The following is a 20,218-nucleotide window of genomic DNA, read 5'->3' as shown; positions in this document are numbered from 1 at the left end:
AAAATGAGTTAATGACAGCTAACGATCAAGAATTTTCTAAGCTAAATTTTACTCTAATCAGACTACATAAATGTTGCAAACAGCCAGAGTTATAAGATGATTGCGAACGATTGATAAATATAAACCATACCGAGCGAAGTTTGCGCGTTTTTCAAAATCAAAGTTTTGTCTATTAATTCGGTCTGACTTAACACCAGCCAACTGTCTTCCTAATTTTTAAAATAACTGTCAATAATATTGCTACAGTTAGTGAAAAAATTAAGTCAGCTCTAATTTGTAACAGAAAATTTATCGATCTCTTCAAATTTTAGTAACATTTGTAATTGGATGATATTAGACAACATTATGGAAAAAACTGACGCAATTTGAGAAAAATTCAGCCGTTACACGCTTTTACACTTTCACGCTTTTTATTCAGCAGACTTCGCAGCCAGCTATTAGAGTACAGAACAATTGCAAGGCTAGTGCTACGATATTACAGCCTCCCCCAGTCAAGGTTTGAACATGCAACGACGGGTTTGTTAGACCACTGCCATAGCACGTAGCCAACTGAAAGGCTTTTGTTATGTATTGTATTAAAATTCTGAAACTGACTATATTTTTCCAATTATAGTCTTATTCTATTCAATAATTAAGTATAATGTTAACCCTTCCTTCTTTGGAAATTTCAAAAGCATAATTGTTTTCAATAGTTTATAATTATGCTTGTTGTTTTAAATTTTCTTTACTAACGAATAATAGTTTAGTCCTCCAAGCAAAATTTCAAAAACCTATATTTAATTGGATTTAAATATTTTGTTTTTGAGAAAATGTGTTTCATTTGGATAGGAGCCCCATCTCCTACGTCCTCCCTAAAATTGCTCTCTCGCCCACCTATAAAATTGCTGGTCATTTTATCTATCTAACAACATATATATTGTTCAGTTTCGTTCAGTAGTTTAGTAGTTATTAACATTTGAAATCTTTCATTCAAACGTTACACTTCTATTTTCGTTTTCGCAAAGTGCTACCCAGTCCCAGTATAGTAAACAAAGACGTAGTCCTACGTCAAAAATTGGTAAAAATGTGTCTCATTGTAGACGTCTCTCCCCTATATTTTAAAATTTTAGTTATCAATGGTTTTATTTAAATAAAAATAATTCAAGAATGTGCTAGGTGCAATAGTGATATTTCTCTTCCTGGGGTGCGTAAACATTTCTTAGCGTCATCCAGTTAATTTATTTTATCAACACCTTTATTAATTTCAAATATATTCGTATGGTTAGGAAAATATATCACATAGATGATCATTTTTTCAGTCCTCTATGAATATATGTAAAATATCAGTAACTACGGAAACAATATGAAATTGAATGAGATAAATATTTGTTTGTCCAGTGCAAGTCTTTGTTGATTGCAAGAACGCAAAATTTGTTTGAAATTTGTATAGGAAAACTAGTTCTTGCTATTTTAATTCTATACGAGTAACTATTTGTATGAACCAGCTACAGATCAAACCGATTTTGGCACGTTTCACGGATTATTTTTGACACGACCGTATTCGAAAATCAGTTTTATTCTTTTTGAAAAACAAAACTGACATATCAGAATATTTCTTCGCGACCGACATGGCAATTCTGAAGGCTTAGCGGACAATTCCCGGTTCGGTTTGGCAAATTCTGCGCGAAGTTACAAGTACACGTACATACATCACAAATACACACATACTCATACACATACATGCAAGCACACATACATCAATACATAAAATCGACACTTGATAGATGTTTTGGTTATCCACGTTTTGACGGTTTTATATACGTTCCTAAGTATTCAAGTTTAAATATAGTTTATTTTCGTTTGATAGGTTTAAACAGAACAGTTTTCAAATAACGTTTACTTATATACAGATATAAAATTCAATAGTGATCTTTCATTTGTCACCAAGACCATCCAAATCTGTCTACCGACTCTGAGAAAAGTGAGTGCAAACCGTTCATAAGTACACACATACGTACACTCGCCCATCAGGGATGCCACATATAATTCTGTGTTTTTTGTTGGAAAAATCTGACAATCTGTACGGCGAGGAAAAATATCTGTGCAAAAATCTGTCCGATGTAAAACAATGAGAGTGAAAGAGATAGAGAGTCATTTTGCTGACTATTTCCTTCTCTTTCACTCTCATGTAAAAGCTCAAAAATCTGTTTAATCTGTGTAGTTTGGCGAAAATCTGTATTCTATGCATACAGATTCTGTACAGGCGATTTCTTTGAAATATCTGTTAAACACAGAATAATCTGTGCATGTGGCAACCCTGTCGCCCATACGTACACTCACACATACATACATACACACTATCTTATAAGGTTTCCAAAAATAAAATACGGAAACAGTTTGCTTTTACATTTTATCCGTTATCTGCAGCCAACTAAACTAAGCTATTAATCATCGCCTCGGTGATAAATTTTTGTTCGCTTCTTCATGAAGATCGAAGCATTCGAAGAAGAGTGAAGAATATCATGTACGCTTCGCACCGCAAACGGACCGAAGGCGAAGAATAGAGAGCGCAAAGATAAAACACAAATGTTCGGCCTATGTATTACTCTCACGCAAGTCGCATCGCTGCAAGCTTTCAAGTGTTATTATTATCTTCATTCTGGAGCAGTGAGGCGTTATTGAATCTTCGAATGCGTTCCTGCTTGAAGACTAAAAATAGGCGTTATGATGCGATTATCAGCAAGCCTGTTGCAATCTTAGGTGTCTAGTGAAGAGTGTTTCCAAACCAACCAGTAAACAGCGTGAGGTATATGGAGGCAACTTTGTAGGGTTAGTCCAGGAGAGTTGACGAAGGGCCCGCATAAAATGTTTTTGGACTCGTTCTAATTTGAGGGGGTGCGACACGTGATAAGGTGCCAATGCTGCCCAAAGATTTTGAGGTCGTCAGCAAAGACTGATTTTGCGGATGATATCCGGAGGTTTCATGGTCAATTTGTACAAAAGCTTTTCGTCCGGTGAGGTATGATTCCAGCCACTCAACTATCCAACCCGGGAAACCAAGATGGGCAAGTTTGTCGATTACAAATGTGTGCGGAACAAGGTCGAAAGCCTTCGAAAAATCTACGTAAATTGAATCTACTTAGCGACGGGATTCAACTGCAGGGAACAACGTGTGGGTAAATGAGCTGAAGCTCGCTGATCAAAGGTTTTGCAGCATTGCTCTGTAAACGATGGACGACTGTTTCGAAGACTTTAGCAAAGCAACAAAGTATCGATATTCCACGATAGTCATCAACGAGTTGAATGTTTCCTGATTTGTGAATTGAGACCATTTTAGCAGTCTTCCAAATGGACGGGAACGTACGGTCAGCAAGGGAACGATTGAAAACCAGATATATCGGGGCAGCCAGTTCTTGCGCACAGTTCTTGATAATAAATGGAGTCAATCCATCCACTCCACCAGGACCTTTTGTTACATCTAAATCGTTCAGCACTTCAAGTACATCTGTTGAGAAATGGCTGGCTGATTGATTAAGGATTAGAGCGTCGTTAAGGAAATTAACCGCTAATGGTTCTTTAGCGCTGTTTCGTAGAGACCTAATTAGAAGTATCTTTAACGACGGACTAATCTTTCGGATTATCAGCACAAGCTATAGGTAGGTAATTGGTGAGAGAGAAACTAGTGAAACGCTGGTCGTGAGTTTACGATTAAGACTCAATTTATTTAAGCAAAACTGGGGTTTATATACCTAACCTGAATTTCCTAGAAGAATCATAAACTTGGACTTGCCAGAAAGGGTGAAAGAGAAAACAACATTTACTGATTTTCTAATGCCCGAGACGATCGGGTAGCCGTGATTGAAACTTTCAAAGGGTCGCAGTAACCACGCCTATTACAACAAAGGCGGCAGACAGATATTTCCCAAGCTAAGTGAAGGACTAAATTATTATAGGTTTGCTTAGGATTAGTCTTATCAATTCTCTTTACCTGCTCCTTTCTAATATAATCTCTAATCTCACACTAACGCAGCCAATTCTGGAAGGCATCCTGGAAAATGACGATTACTTGAATCAATCATTTTTCTTGTCAACGACCAGGCCAACTGCGCAGCATGTACCGCAGAGAGAATTCCAAGGAATCAAGTGGAACTAGAAAAAATACCTAATTCCATCAAACTCCTTGAAATCAAGGGAAGGAAGAAAGCGTGGACCTCCCGTACCAAACGCTTCCCATATACATAGATGATTTATTTACAGTCGTTGGGAGTATCTTTGCTAATAAGGGTTAAGTGATACTCCGGACCCTCAGGGATGAACTAATGGCATTTAGACCAGAAGCCAGGCTGCAATTGGCCAAGGATATAGCGCCTTATTTCGCTCTCTGAAAATAGATTAGTTTACCAAAAAATTAGTATAAATCATATAATACTTGAAATTAAAGTCGTGTGGTTTAATGGTTGCCTAAAACTACATTTGTAAGGTTAGGAACTGAAAACCACACGACCCCGCACCTCCTAGCTTGGCTACTCAATTATACAAATTGAAGTATTTCCAGGTATGGCCACGTGGAGGCGCTAGGTAGGGGCTTGGGATGGCTATGTTGGGCGCTTCTTCCTAGTTGCCTTCCCCATTTCATACCCCAATTCTCTTTACCTGCTCCTTTGTAATAAAACTCGTCTGTGAAAGCTATATCTACTAAGAATGGTTACCTAAATTATGTTTCATTTCACTTTTGTTTACGCCCTAGACTCTAACTTCCTATGCAGGCTGATTATTGCATTAGATCCTATTCTTATTCGTCAACCGTTTCAAGTTATGACACGCGCTACCTGCGCCGGTGCAGACTGGTTCATTAGTGATTGTCTATTTTGCCTTTTGTTCTAATTTTATGTGAACGTTCGGTTAAAACTTTTATTCTGCCTGGCCTGTATGATTCATAAAATGATCTTTGTTAATGTCTAGATAGAAAGAATTTCTTGGGTAATTCAATTTTTTTGTCTGATCTGTTTAATGAAAATTTCGTCCTACTTTATAATTTTATGGTTCTAAATGACGCTCCTGCCCAGTAAACCATTTGGTTTGTATATCTCGATTGCAACTGAGATATACGAAATCATATCTGAACGAAAAAGTTATGCAGGCACGCACGATTGCAAAACAATTTATTGTTCACTTCGATTTGACATACTCTAATCATTATACAATTCCAATGTGAATTTGACATGAAAACGATTTAATGTGAACTTTCTATTACGAGTTTGTGTAATCTGGGTAGTGGCAACTTAAAAAGATGCTCCTTGGCGTCTTTGTTCTCATGCCAGCAAATTAATCTCTATTGAAATGCCCAATTCTATAATTGTATCTATCGAAATGCCTAATGCATCCGTTACAACATCCCTATTCGAGTATGATGGTATCAAACGAAATCTTTCCGGCTTGGTTGCGGGCAAACTGGTGCGGAACACGCTTTTAACGAAGTTAGCAAACAGGTTGGCAGTTTGTTTGGCTGAACTGGAAACACGTCCTTTGTACTCCACGTTACTCGGTGTGTGCTTTGACGACCTGTTGGTTCTTATGAAAGTCCAAAATGACGACGGATTCGATTTCAGGTTCGATTGCACCCTGTCCACGTACGCTGCATTTGACACTGTAAGTAGATCATCGAGAGTAGACTTTCGATGATTCGTAGACGATTACTGTTTTCTACAGATCTGGTGCTAAAGAATCGGTTTCGGGCTTTCAGTAGTTTATTTGTTTATTTGTATAAAAATATCAACAGGCCTACTGGCCTTACTGATACACTTAAACTAGAATCTACGTGCTAGTGCCAGGAAACGAGTTTTCAGTACCTCGCGGCTGACGTTTAAGTCGAAGCTATGTGTAAATCGATTGAAATGGCGTTGCAGACCGATGATTGTGCTAAATGTGCTATAGTTGGTTCGCCGATACACGCAGAAATGGACCGTTACGTAGAACACGACTTTGGGCGTATATGTTGAGGTTCGCGAGTAGACATGGGCAATCCACTCTCGAGGTCAGCATGTCGGCGACTGCCATTGCTCTGATCACGTCGCGACGAGTGTTCAACGGGTCAAGATCGATGAGTCTGCAGCGTTATTCATAGCAGGGCAGCTGAAAGGGGTCGTTCCAGGGCAATCTTCGAAGTGCGAAACGTATGAATCGGCGCTGCACTGACTCGATTCGGTCAACTCCATTTTGGTAGTACGGACTCCACACAGGAGCACAGTACTCAAGGTTGGACCGGACAAGAGCACAGTAGAGAGCTTTGAGGCAGTAGATGTCGTTGAAGTTCTTGAGAAGTTTCCTTGAGAATGTAATTATTTCACATTTGTCGGAATTTAGCAGCATGCGGTTGTCTGTGCACCATTTTGCAAAAATCAGCAGCTGCTCTTGCAGGAACGCGGCGTCGGACGAACTATCGACTTGAGCATACTGCTTCAGATCGTCGGCAAAAGAGAGTCGCGGGCATTTAAGCAGGAAGTTGACATTGTTGAAGTAGATGAGAAAAACCAAAGGTCCGAGATGGCTACCTTGTGGAATTCCAGAACTAGCAGACTTTATTGCGTAAATTTCGGAGCTGTGAAGTTCACCAAGGCTTCCGGCTCACGGAGGACGTACTAATTCTGCGGTGTGGTACAACCCCATCGAATACGTCATACAACGCGTCGTAGAAGGCATTTACGGTCTCATCTACAGAAGAACAACTCAATTGTTGCGTCCAGTCGATAAAGTATTCCACCACGCACACATATAAAGATTTTTTGACATTAGCTGTGGACCTCGCTGAAGCTGTTTGCAGTAGGAATAATATCAAGAACATGAAATTCCAAACTCCCCGATCCTCTCCTCCACTCTTTGCTCCCCTTTCACTCCTACATAAACGATCCGTAGCTAATGTCATTCTCGTAAGTGACGAAACCGCAAATTACTTCATTGTCGAAATTTTATTGCTTAACAAGCTGAAATCGCATCTTCTGAAGTTCGAGGGCAACGCCACCTATCTCGGCGTTATTGCTATAATTCTGCGCCGTGAACTGTGCGTCGAGTCGTAGAACAAATGGTTTGTGATGCTCGTCGATCTTTAACAGTGACAGAGGTGGGCCGAAAAGTTCGACTGATACTCATACTCATAAAAAATACTCTGAGTATGATTGTATACCATTCCCCCGAAATCTATTCCCCAGAATTCCAAACCCCAGAATGACCCATTCCCCAGAAAACTATTTCCCAGAATATACCATTCCCCAGAAAACCATTCCCCAGAAAGTCATTATCCCGAAAATACCATTCCCCAGAAAGCCACTTCCCAGAACCTACCATTCCCTAGAAAATTTTGTCCCAGAATGAGCCACTTAGAAGGTTATGATAGATCATTCGGGCGAACGTTACTGGGCCGAATATCAGTAGCTCTAATAACACTAGCTCGACTGTAATTCTAGCGGTTTGGAGGATCTCATCGTTTCAGTTGTGAATCATTACGAGGACTAAAGGTTTGTAACTAACGGTCAGTAAACCTAGGCAAAGGAATAAGAAGAGGTGTTTTCTGCCTAAAAACAAAAACAGTTGTCACACAGTGTTGTTAATCAAACAGTTAGAATCCACAGGTGATCAGTTACTATGATTGAGTATAAAGAACAAACAGCTGGAATTTATTGCGAAAACTGAATTGATGATTTCCAGGACCTGCACAACCTAAAAGCATTGTATTGTACCTTAGTTTACCCTCTTTTTGAAAACGCCAACACGCGCCTAATTTGGACTCCGCATAAACTTTATTGGAAGCTTCAAAATGAACGAGTGCGCAAGAGGCTCAAACAATTGGCCTTGCGTAGTTTGCCTTGGCACAACCTGGAAAATTATCCCGATCGCTACTGCTTTTGCTTGATCTAGATAATTAGAACGTCGAAGCAAAATTCAATGGGCTTTGTTTGCGGTTAACTGTTACATGGTTGATTCACCGCAATTACTTTCGTTAGTGAATTTCCGTGCAGTACAAGGATCTTTGTGACCATCCCCACCAATAATTCTACCAATTCGCCCTAGTCAATTGTTGGGTATATGCTGTCCTTACTCGCTGCCGCTCATTCGGACTTAACTAAAGGATAACCCCTACTAGTCAGTAAACCTAGGAAAACGCAGGCCGCGAGTGTTCGCCGACGACCCGCCGTCGGAAGCGCCGGCCACTGCGGGGGGGCAGCCCCCCCGCAGAAATCACCTCTATTTAGGTGCGGGCGTTTTCCTAGGCTTACTGACTAGTAGGTGTTATTGACGAGAACGACACTTAAACACCTCGTCTAAAATTCGTTTTCCTAGGCTTACTGAACTCTAGTTACAATCCTTTAGCCATACCCCTCGCTATAATTAATTTACAGTTCGAAATTTTTAATCGGCAAAACTGCTGTTATAGAAACTTCAATCCGCTGGTGTTACATTCGGGTATGTAGAATTCAGGGTATTGGGGACACGGGGAAACATATTCTTCTTTTTCTAATTTTGCTTCTAGTTGTAAGCCAGCCCTTTTTATTTCCAACTTTCTTTCTGGGGACTGGTTTTCTAGGAAATGGTTCGTTCTGGGGAATGGTATATTCCGGAAAATGGTACATTCGGGGGAATGATTTTCTGGGAAATGGTGCTTTCTGTGGAATGGGATTCTGGGGAATGGTTTTCGGGGGAATAGTATACAATCCTTTTATATAATTACCACTTACTATGCGCTTGTAATGCTGACAACAGACCCCTTGGTTAACATAAATAGTTCTGCGATGTTATATTAATCGATATCGGCAGCCTCCAGCCATCATTGAATTGATATATATCGATAACATTCCGTGTTCATTGTTTTGTTCCGCAAAACGTTTTTCCGAATCCAAAACCGAATACAATATCTTAATCCTACCTGCCCAATCCGTGATCCGAATAGAAAAGCGTTAACTTTTATTCCGAGCGGTTCATCTTGGAACAATAAATAAAGTTATATAGAGATATAAGTGCACACTTACCTCTGTTAGGCATAAGCATTAGAACCTTTTCTAAGGCTTTACGAAATAGAAAAACAATCAAGTGTTTGCATATTGTGTAAAAAAGGATAAAACCAAGGATAATCGCGCAAAATTAACCGGTGAAATAAGTTAAAACTTTTACGAACTAAAAAATGGGTTCAATTACAATTTTGCAAGATATTGGCATGTCATTGCTACCTGATCAAACACCATTGGATAAGGTAACAGAATACAGACCCCAGCAATGGTACGTATTTTGCTTATGTTTATGATTTGTGGAAATACTTCATTTCTTGGTTTGCGAATGCGATTTTTTCAGCTGTGAAGTATCACAATCGGACATACAATTATCGCCACAAAAAGAAACAATGCGGTCTGAACGTTGGAAGCACGAGCGAGCTGAACATGTGAAGAAGAACCTCGAACTATATTTCCTATGTGACGTATGCGGCAAAGTATTCGGCGGAAAGCATTATTTAACTCTTCATAAACGAGTCCATGCGATGAACCAACGAAAGCATAAATGTGATTTGTGTGGCAAGACGTTTGCCATGATGGCTGAGCTCAAAGCGCACTCGCGCGCTCACTTCACTGTGGGAACATTGCGACCATTGAAGTGCGACGTTTGTCCAAAATCTTTCTCGTCACTCTTGCTAGTCGAACGCCACCTGTATGTACACGCTGCTGAACAATCGTTCACGTGCAGCAAATGTAACGGAAACTTCGACTGCGTTAATCAATTCGTGCGTCACAAGAGGCGCCATTTCTAGAGGGAGAGATACGCCCAAGACCCGCACCCGCTTTACATCACAGGTAAAAACAGTCTCGTTGGAGCAACGGCTCGGCAGGCGGATCGTTCGGCAGTCTTTGAAGCATGTTTTGCGCCAATGGTTCTGGCGAGAAACGGTATGTTCAGATGTAAAGTTACGCGAAACAAGACGGTAATATTTTAAATTTAATTTTCTATAAGGGAACAAAAAGACGAAGCACCTTCATTCCAATCACTGTAGATAGACATCGAAAGTTTATATCATACTTTCAGTATAAACCAAAATTAGTGTTCCTAAAAGATTAAAAAATAGTGTTACTGATAAGTTCAAAAATATATAATTTGAAATATATAATATTATAATATATACAATTTCGGTATATAATTTCTTTTATTTTATCTATTAAGTAGCTTCTTTAAATGTACCTAAGTAGAAGTTAATTGTTTTAAGGGTCAATTAAATTGCACAGTTGGGTAAATGTATGTTGTTTTCGGTGGGATAATTTTTCTTATCCATGATTTCATTGCCCATTGCCTATGAATAGAGCCGGTTATTTCATTACAGATGACTAATTTTAAGGCTTTATTTGGTATTGAACACTATTTGCGTTTCGTTGGTTGGCTGGCTGGGGTTCAAGCATCATTATTTTGTAGAACATTAGGTATAAATATCGCTGCTCGTTTGACTCAAAGATGATTGCTTCCACGATCGCTGTTGCAGATCAGGGCACTTTCGATTATCGCTTTGCTCAGAGTTACGGAGTTGCCTCCTTTAAAGTTAACAATGCGAGTGAAGTGAGGATAGGAATTTGTTAAAAAGTAAGATAGAAATAAAAATGCACAGATTTGCACTCATTCGCCAAATGGTAAGTTCAAAAGCAGGCGTGGCACGCTTCGATTTTTCGACAGTGCCTCAGACACAGAATTCTGAAAAGTGATGGACAATAACATGATGATGGACCGGACAAGAGCGCAGTAGAGAGCTTTGAGATAGTAGATTGAGTGGAAATTCTTGGCGATCCGCATGATTCCTGCGCAGGCCTTGTCGACAATAAATGCGATGTACTGTTCGAAATCACGCTTCCGGTCAAGCAGTTTTGCCAAGCCCTTGACACAGTTTTCGCGACGTAAAGGCACGTCTGATAGCATATAGTCGAAAACGAGTGGGTTAAATTTCATGGAGAAAGTAATTATTTCACATTTGCCGGAGTTTAGCAGAATGCGGTTATCTGTGGACCTTTTTGCAAAAACCAATAGCTGCTCTTGCAGAAACGCAGCATTGGACGGACAATCAACTTTGGCATAGAGCGTCAGATCGTCGGCATGCAATATACAGTCGCGGACATCGAAGGTTCAAGCTGGCTACCTTGTGGAACTCTAGAGTAAGCAGTGAAAGATCTGGAGGTAAAACCGTACATGCTTACTTCTAGGGGGCTATCGGAGAGGTATGAATTAAAAGTAACAACGGGTCTTCGATTTCGAGCTTATCCAGTTTGGCGATGGCGATTTGATGGTTCAAATCGTCCGTCTGTGACCAAACGGTCAAAACTTTTTGTCACGTCGGACGTCAGAGTTAGAAGATTGGCTGTAGCTGTAGCGGTCGAGCAACTCGTTAGTGATTTGAGAGAAAGATGATGATGAGCTAGAGTCAGCCTACACGAAACCATTGCCTCGGCGCCACTTCATTTCATCCCAGGCAGGTTGAAATCACCAATAACGATTATCTCGTCCACTGCAGACACCATCGAAGCTATTGCGTTAGCCGAGTTCATTTGAGTAATGAAGATTGCGGGAAAAATGCAGGCAAGAACAGCCTCTGAAATGAAAGCTTCACCGTCACCCACAATTGCTCGACGGGCAGCCAATTGTAGATGGATGGACTGCTATCGATGGTTACCTCCTATTCTTTTGCGCCTATTGTGTGTACTGCGGTCGTAGCGAAACACCTCATAATTAGGCCCAAATATCTGCCGAGAGCACGTATGATTGTTAAGCCAGGTTTCGGTCAATACGATTATCTCGTACGGACTGTCGATGCATGCGAGCAGATAGTCGAGAATGCTCGCATTCATGCCACCACGTTCGAGAGTTCTGGGCGGTTGAACAATTTCTGGTTACAAGACGAAGGACTGGAAACTGAGTACGGATCACTAGTGAAGAAAGAATCAGTAACTTCGAACGCACGCAGGACCGGCACGGCTGCTGGTCGCTGGTTGGAATGCAACAACAGTGCAGTGCATCTCGGTGTATGTTGAAGTTAGCGATTGACAAAGACTGGCAAAAGCGTCGGGCCGACATTATTCAGTTGACAGAACTTCAAGGATCGGTGAGCCGTTTGTTGAAGAACTGGAACCGCAGAGAAATAGTGCCTCCCGGTGCATTTAAGCAACTAACTTTTCCTATTCCAAAACGTTGTACTGGGCCTGGAGTCGGGAGCTCTAAAGGGGCTGGAGAGACCGGCGCCATCGGAGCCGCGCATTAGATGCCGACAACAGGGTTTCCGGTGGTCTAACTGCTGGAGTAACAGGCGGACAGGTGGTGTCCCGATTGTGCAAAGATCAAGATTCACCATTCGAGGAAAGTATGCAACACTTCCTCTACGAAATTGGTGCGAATCTCCTTTGGCTTACCCTTGAAGAGCTTTGGGAAGAAACGGCTCAGGACGCGATATTGAATTGTAATTCAGGCTTTGAATGCACAAAATTGACCAAAAGAATTGTTTCGCTTACCAAAACTTTAAAACTGAGACGGAGTGCGCTGGAAATTACTCATCGAGGACATCCTGTGAACGTTGTTATGCGTATAGAATTCTTCGTCAGTACGTGTGGTGGCCGGGCATGGATCACGACGTCTGTAGTATGGCCAAACAATGTGTCGGCCAAACTGCTGTGAGTAGTCTATACCCGCCGAAACCGATGATTATAGTAAAGAAATGCCCGGTCGGACTTGGCAGGAAATTGCCATCGATTTTCTGACAGCTAAGAATTGCGGGACGTTCCTTGTAATCGACTATGATATTCGGTTTCTTCAAGTAGTGGAAATAAAAACTATAACTGCTTTCAAAGTAACTGAGCCTCTTCAAAGTGACTAAATCCGATTGTAGAAAGCGTCTTGCGGAATACGTGTATATGTACAATACCACTCCCCACTAAGTTACTGGAAAAACACCTCTTTAACTTCTAATAGCAAGCCCAGGTAAAGATCTCTTGCCGTCATCGCGAACAGATCCGCACTGGAGACAAGATGAACAGAAAATGCAAAGAAAGATCTAGTATAACTATCGGAGACACAGTAACGATGATAATTACCGAGTCTGGTAAGCTGGAACATAATTTCTGAATGAACAAGTTTACTATTCTCGAACGTTCCGGTAATGACAATTATTGCCAACGAAAGAGTTACATACCGCTGCCCTGTCGCCCACTTGAAAAAGTGGTCGTCTCCATCATGCAATTCTTTTTCAGATTATTCTAGATATTTCTTAATTTCCATCGGAATAGTTTGCTACAGCATCGGAATCGGCATCCAGACCAAGAAGGATTTGGTGGACACTGGGCAATCCCGACAGTGTTTTAAGCGGCGGAAGAAACCAGAGGAGAAAGAAGCACATAGGAATCTTGTTTAAAAGCACCCAATTCGGACAAAGAGATTACCAAGGGATCCCTGTTCTTTATGATGCGTGACGTCGCATGAACATCTCGGTATCAGTATTTTCCAATGGTTACGTTTTTATACACGACGTTTATTTTGACTTCACCCAGTTAGCTTCGTATTCTAACGTATTCGCTTCTGTATTCTAACAGCTGGTTGCGAAGTTTGTCGTATAAAAAACAGAAGGTCAAATTTCGATAACGGAATTAGTACCCAGGCTTGGCTTTGGCTTTCAGTTAGCTTTGTAGATCGATTTTCTCTGCGGTGCTCTAGCCCGTAATTGTCCTGTACTATAATAAGTTATAACAAGCAGGGAAGTCTGTCGATAAAGAAGGGTCCAATCTATTCGCAAAATCACCACAACGTTTATTCCCAAGGCTTTGTTTTGCTTTACTATAGGCCCTATCATGTGGGTCATGTGGTCGAGAAACTCGTCCCGATTCGGTCGAATCTTTTATGGGGGCAATTAAGCGTCGATGACAGAGGGCGATCAGCAAGCTGCCAACTAGCGAGTTGATTGTAAACTCGCCCAGTGTCATGTCCAGTTTTCAGTATAGCTAGCTTGGCTAGTTAGCGTGTAAACTTTGGTCAGTCAGCTAGTGATCCTGCTGCGTTACAAAATGAAGTGGAATATCCACAATATTATGGATTTTCTGACTGTCTATCAGAAATATCCAGCACTGTGGAACGTAAATGACAAAGATTATCGTAAGACCAGACACAAGGATGAAATTTTTGAGTGCCTCTATTGTGAACTGGATGATAAGCAGTTGATTGGGAAAATGGATATGAAACAACTGAAGGCTAAAATCAAATCAATCAAAGACGTTTACAGGCAGGAACTGCACAAGATAGAGAAAAGTGTGCAAAGTGGATGTGCTTCTGATGAAGTTTATACGCCAAAGCTTGCCTGGTTCAACGGGGCATATTATTTGGAAGATGCTGTGTCCACAAAAAGCAGCAATCCGAAAGCGGTGAGTGCAATTTGTTTAGTTAAATATCGAGAGGAATCTTAAATGAAGATCATTTTCGTATTATATCCAGGAGCCAGATGAGTTTAGCGAAACCGGCCAAAAACATGTCACGGCCGACAGCAACAATTGCGAAGAAAGACGTTTCAAAAGCAAGATGCTTTTGAAAACACGACTACCAGCGACGCCGATGGAACGCGAGCGAGCTAAAAAGCGAGTGGCATATGAAAAATCACCAACCGAACTGTCGGAAGCGATTCTGCAACTAAATAAAATAGCACAAAACGCAACCGAGGAGAAACCGTACGACCAGTTTGGAAAGTTCATCGCAGCCGAGCTTCGTCAGCTTCCGGAGCGACAAGCCGTCCTGCTGCAGCAGGAAATCCAAAACTGTATCATAAGTTTTAAGTTGTCCTCGCTGGAGAATGCAAATAGGTCGATTCCATAACCGTCATGTGACTATTAGCACGTTTATCCATAAAGTATAACATATCCTGTATATATTCTTTTATTAAATACATTTTGTATTTAAGTTTAATCCTTATGATTTTTTACTTTAATTGCATATATGGGTAACAAACAAAAGTTTGATTAGACTCCAGCTATACAGCTTCGGCCATTTTTTCCTCTTCTGTTGGGTGCTCTTACCACTGCGTCCATTATTTTGAACTATTGTGGAATGCCACGTTGTTTCTTTTGCTGTCCGCTTCAGGCTTATCTATCACTTATTGAGAAAGTGGTAGCTGGAGCGAGACAGGTGCCAATCAGGGGTGACTTGGTTTATAAACCTTGTAATCCTAATCGGCGACGCAAACCAGATCTCCCTAGGCTCTAGTAGGCCCTTTTTGAGATACTGGAGTCTGCGTCCTGTTAGTGCTCCACAATTGCAGAGTAAGTGTTCCGAAGTTTCGCTACCGGCATTACACAGGCGACAAATATCATCTTGCACTCAAAATGATATTTACTCGGGCAATGTCCCGTCAATGTTTGAGTAACCTTAATACTCGGCATCGTTCAGCTCTCCCATTGTGTAAGCTCATTCTTCATCACACATTCCGAGATACCGCAGAATGGATCCGGACCTGTAAATGGAGAGTTAGAACCACATCTGGCTAGTTATTTCCATCTATTCCGCAATGACCAGGGACCCAGTACAGGTTTACCGAGTTTACCTGGCTCAGTTGCCGTAAGAGACAAATGCAATCTCAGACAATTTTTGAGAAACACTGAAAAGCTTTAAGCGCTTTTAGTGTCGCTTAGCTGTCAGAGAAAATGCATATACCTATTAGCATGTCTGTTGTCTGTATTTCCTGTTGAGACACGTTTATACATTCTATTGTAGCTGCTATCTCAGCCTGGAAAACTGTTGGCCAATCTCCCATTGCTACAGATATTCTAGTTCTGGGGCCGTACACTCCAGCACCCGTTTTGACTCACACATTTGACCAGTCGGTATAGAACCTGATTGAACCCCTGCGGACGCTGGGTCCCCCCTCATCCCAAACCGAACGTGATGGTTCGTTTACCGTGTATGGGATGTCGTAGTTGGTTCTAGCTTCCATCCAGTCACTGTTCATTTCCGCAACTGGGCCAACAGGTGGAAGTTTCAGTATACTCAAGTGTCCGGTTTTAACCCCGTCGAGTATTGTTTTCCATCGTTTAAGTGTTACGGTGCTTTTCTTAGCCTCTAAAGGAACGTGTTGTTTCAGAGGTAGCAAGTGGAGGATAGCTTCTAGAGCCTTCGAAGGTGGTGCTTTTCATTGCTCCAGTTTATGGCCATGCATGGTTCAACTTTTTAATAGCCGTGGCTTCTGAAGTTTTTGGCCACCATACCAACGAAGCATAAGCAATCCTATAGGTCTCACAATGGCGGTGTAGACCCACAACACCACTTTTGGTTTGAGACCCCATGTTTTTCCTACCATTTTTGAACATACTCGTAGGGCAGTGTTTGCCTTGATAATTATTGAATCTAAGTTTGCGTTCCAAGATAATTTAGCGTCTAGGATTACTCCCAGATATTTAACTGAGACGCTACATTTAATTTCTTCTTCCCCAAGGTGTAGAGACTGTAACTTCAGTTTCCTCTTCCCAGTGAAAGAAACAATTGTTGTTTTTGAAGGATTAATGCCCAGGCCTTCTTTACTACACCAAGATAGTGTGAGCTTTAAGGCCCTTTGCATTCTATCCGATATCACGTCGTCAAATTTCAGCAAATCATCAGCAAAACCCACAATTTCGAAACCTTCTGCCTCTAAGCTTCTTAGAAGATCATCAACTACCAATGACCAAAGAAGGGGTGAAAGAACCCCTCCTTGTGGGCAACCTTTGGTTGCAGTCACCGTTGTTGACAGCCCTCCTAGCTGCCAGGTGATTTGCCTGTGTGAGCATACTATGGATCCATTCGACTATACAGTTATCAAACTGTTTTTTCTTCATCGCATTTGCCATTGATAAATAAGAAGCATTATCCATGGCCCCTTCGATGTCGAGAAACGCGCCTAATGCCGTTTCTCTCGATGAAAGACACTTTTCAATTTTTGTCACGAGCGTGTGTAGTGCTGTGATTGTAGATTTCCCAGTTTGGTAAGCAAACTGGTGTTTCGATAATGGATATCTAATCAGGTATTCAGACTTAATGTATTCATATAATACCTTTTCCATAATTTTCAACAATACTGATGATAAACTAATTGGTCTGAAGGCTTTTGGATTTGTTTTGTCACGTTTTCCTGGTTTTGGTATATAAATACAACTTTTACCAATCTCCATGTAGACGGAATATGATTTAGTATCAGACTTGGGTATGAAATGGAGAGAGTTACCTGGAAGGAGCGTCGTCAAACATAGCTGTGGCTCTCTCAAGCTCCCACCTGGCGCCTCCACGCAGATCTAAGTCAAATGATGACGGTCGATGGCCTTACCCGGAAATGCTTCATGTACTTACTGAAGCAGCTAAGCTAGGAGGCTTGCTTGCTTGAGAGCTGCATCAACTCGGAGTGGAGATCGCTGCTATTCAGGAAGTTCGGTGGTCAAATTCCGGAGAAAGGGACTTCCGTGCAGTAGACCCTATTGCAGGCACTTCTTTCAAGTACCACATCTACTACAGTGGTGGTAAGAAAGCAGAACATGGAGTCGGTTTCGTAGTGTTGGGAAAACAAAAGCAACGAGTTATCCGGTGGAGGCCCGTAGATGACCGTATATGCGTGTTGAGGATTAAGCCTAATCAAATTATACGCACCGACAAATGATAAATCCGATGATGCTAAGGACGAGTTTTACGACAGGCTTGAGAGGACCTATCGAGAGTGTCCAAAACACGACGTGAAAATCGTCATCGGAGATGCAAACGCGCAGATCGGGAGGAAGGAATTCTTCCGACCAGTTATTGGAAGACATAGCCTTCATCTGTCGACCAATGATAACGGTCTGAGGCTCATAAATTTTGCCGCGGCCAGAGGGATGGCCATCTGTAGCACCTACTTTCCACGTTTGAATATTCGGGAACACACCTGGAGGCATCCAAATGGAGACTCTAGCTCTCAGATCGATCATGTCTTGATTGACGGTCGACACTTTTCGGATGTTATCGATGTACGGTCTTTTCGTGGACCAAATATCGACTCTGACCACGGATCTCGTAGTGAGTAAGATTCACGCAAGGCTGTCCAACACGGCGAAAGCTCGCACTGAGAGGACGCTGCGTTTCAACATCCAGTGGTTAACGGCAGACGGCGTAGCAGTGGAGTAAGCCAGGAAGCTTGACCAACGAATCACAGAACAGCAGGTAGAAGGAGAAGATATAAATGGGCTGTGGAGGAACATCCATGGTGCCATCGAAACAGCTGCGAGAGAGGTGGTAGGCACGACGCGTGGAAGACAGCGTAACAGCTGGTTTGATGCCGAATGCCAGAGAGTGACAGACGAAAAGAACCAGGCCAGGAGTCGCATGCTCACTGCGGCAACGCGTCAAAACAGAGAGAGATACAGAGAGACTAGAGCTGCGGAAAAAAGAATCCATCGTCTAAAGAAACGCGAGTACGAGGAGCACGTGCTCGCCAGCGCAGAGCAGCGATACGCCAGCAACGGCACACGGAGTTTCTATAAAACGGTGAGATGCAGGAATTTTGCCATCCCTGTGATGTGCAATGATAGTGCTGGCAACCTGCTTAGCGACAAAACGGCGGTAGCAGCCAGGTGGAAGGAGCACTTTCAGACGCTATTGAATGGAGAGGCAAATACGGAGATCAGCAGGGACAGGATAGAAATTGTAAGCGATGGTCAAGCTGTGGAGCCAACAACACAGGAGGAGGTTAAAAAGGCAATCAGTGAGCTGAAAAACGATTAGGCTGTTGGAAAGGACGGTTTCCTGGCAGAACTTCTAAAAGCGGGGAGCGAGCGGCTGTACGAAGCAATCCACCGAATCATTGTCGGAATCTGGGAGGAAGAACAAACGCTGGAGGAGTGGTTGGATGGCCTCATTTGCCCAATTTTCAAAAAGGGACATCGAATGGAGTGTAAAAACTATCGAGGAATTACATTGCTCAATTCTGCCTACCAGTTGCTTTCCCGTATCCTATTCTTGAGACTGAGACCATTAGTGGAGTCCTTCGTCGGCGAGTACCAAGCTGGTTTTCGTGAGGGTCGCTCCACGACGGATCAGATGTTTACCCTGCGGCAGTTGCTAGACAAGTTCCGGGAGTACAACTTGCAGACACACCATCTGTTTGTGGACTTTAAAGCGGCGTACGATTCAGTTTGACGGAATGAGCTGTGACAGATAATGCTAGAACATGGTTTTCCGACGAAACTAGTTACGCTGGTTCGTGCGACGCTGGACCTTAGCTGCTTTCGTGACGTTGGATGGACTGAAGCAAGGGCATGCACTCTCTAACCTGCTATTCAACATTGCCTTGGAAGGTGCATTACGAAGGGCAAACGTGAAAAGGAATGGAACTATCATCACGAAATCTCACATGCTTCTTGGTTTCGCTGATGGCGTCGATAACATCGGAATCAACAAAACTGGCACTCTACAGAACACATCCTCCCGGTGGCCCTTTACGGACACGAATCATGGACGCTAAAGGAAGCTGATCGGCGACTGCCTGGGGGTTTTGAGCGTAAAATTCTGCGATCTATACTTGGCGGCAAAATGGAAAATGGAGTGTGGCGCAGACGCATGAATCACAAGCTGTACCAAGTATACAAATATGCTGATATAGTGAAGGTAGTGCAATGTGGCAGGCTGCAGTGAGCTGGACACGTGGCCAGAATGCCCGACGAAAGAGTAGTCAAAACTATTTTCAGCAGAGAACCAGGAAGAGGCCGTAGACTCCGAGGCAGACCCCGCACCCGGTGGGTGTGTGCTGTCGAAGACGATGCACATTCAGCTGGTGTTCGTGGGGATTGGAGAATGGCAGCCCAGGACCGATGGTACTGGAGGACCATAATTCGTTCGGCGCAGGATCGGTAACGGACCGTTGCCACTAAAGTAAACTAAAGTAAGTATCAGACTTGCCTTCAAAATCTCGATTAGAGATGGAATTAGCGCCGTTTCTTCATTTTGAATTTGCGCTGGGAAAATCCTGCACCTGCCGATTTATAAGGTTGAAAGGATCTCACTGTGTTTTCCACCCTAGCTCTAGTGAAAGCCATCCCTGTGACTCTGGTTGCGATCTCTTTTGTCCTCTCAGATCCCGAAGAGATTCTTTGAGAACATCCTATGTCACAATCAGAGTCCGAGCTGGCAGCAGCACGAACTGAGGAAGATTCCGGAAAGTGAGTCCCCATCATCAAGTCTCCGGACATTTTGTGAACGAACCGTC

At 42.4% G+C, this 20,218-nt stretch overlaps 1 protein-coding gene across 1 annotated transcript; it reads left to right on the top strand.

Annotated features, from left to right (window-relative positions):
* Positions 1 to 14,020: 14,020 nt before the first annotated feature.
* LOC128740002 (uncharacterized) lies at positions 14,021 to 14,881 on the top strand. Its single transcript, XM_053835514.1, has 2 exons — positions 14,021 to 14,393; positions 14,464 to 14,881. Exons 1-2 carry the CDS (start codon positions 14,040 to 14,042, stop codon positions 14,836 to 14,838), a joined length of 729 nt encoding a protein of 242 aa, XP_053691489.1. The 5' UTR covers positions 14,021 to 14,039; the 3' UTR covers positions 14,839 to 14,881.
* Positions 14,882 to 20,218: the final 5,337 nt, after the last annotated feature.

This window comes from Sabethes cyaneus, chromosome 3 (assembly GCF_943734655.1).
Source record: "Sabethes cyaneus chromosome 3, idSabCyanKW18_F2, whole genome shotgun sequence".
NCBI lineage: Eukaryota > Metazoa > Arthropoda > Insecta > Diptera > Culicidae > Sabethes > Sabethes cyaneus.
The sequence above is the reverse complement of the archived record's forward strand: the minus strand, read 5'-3'. Positions and strand labels throughout refer to the sequence as shown.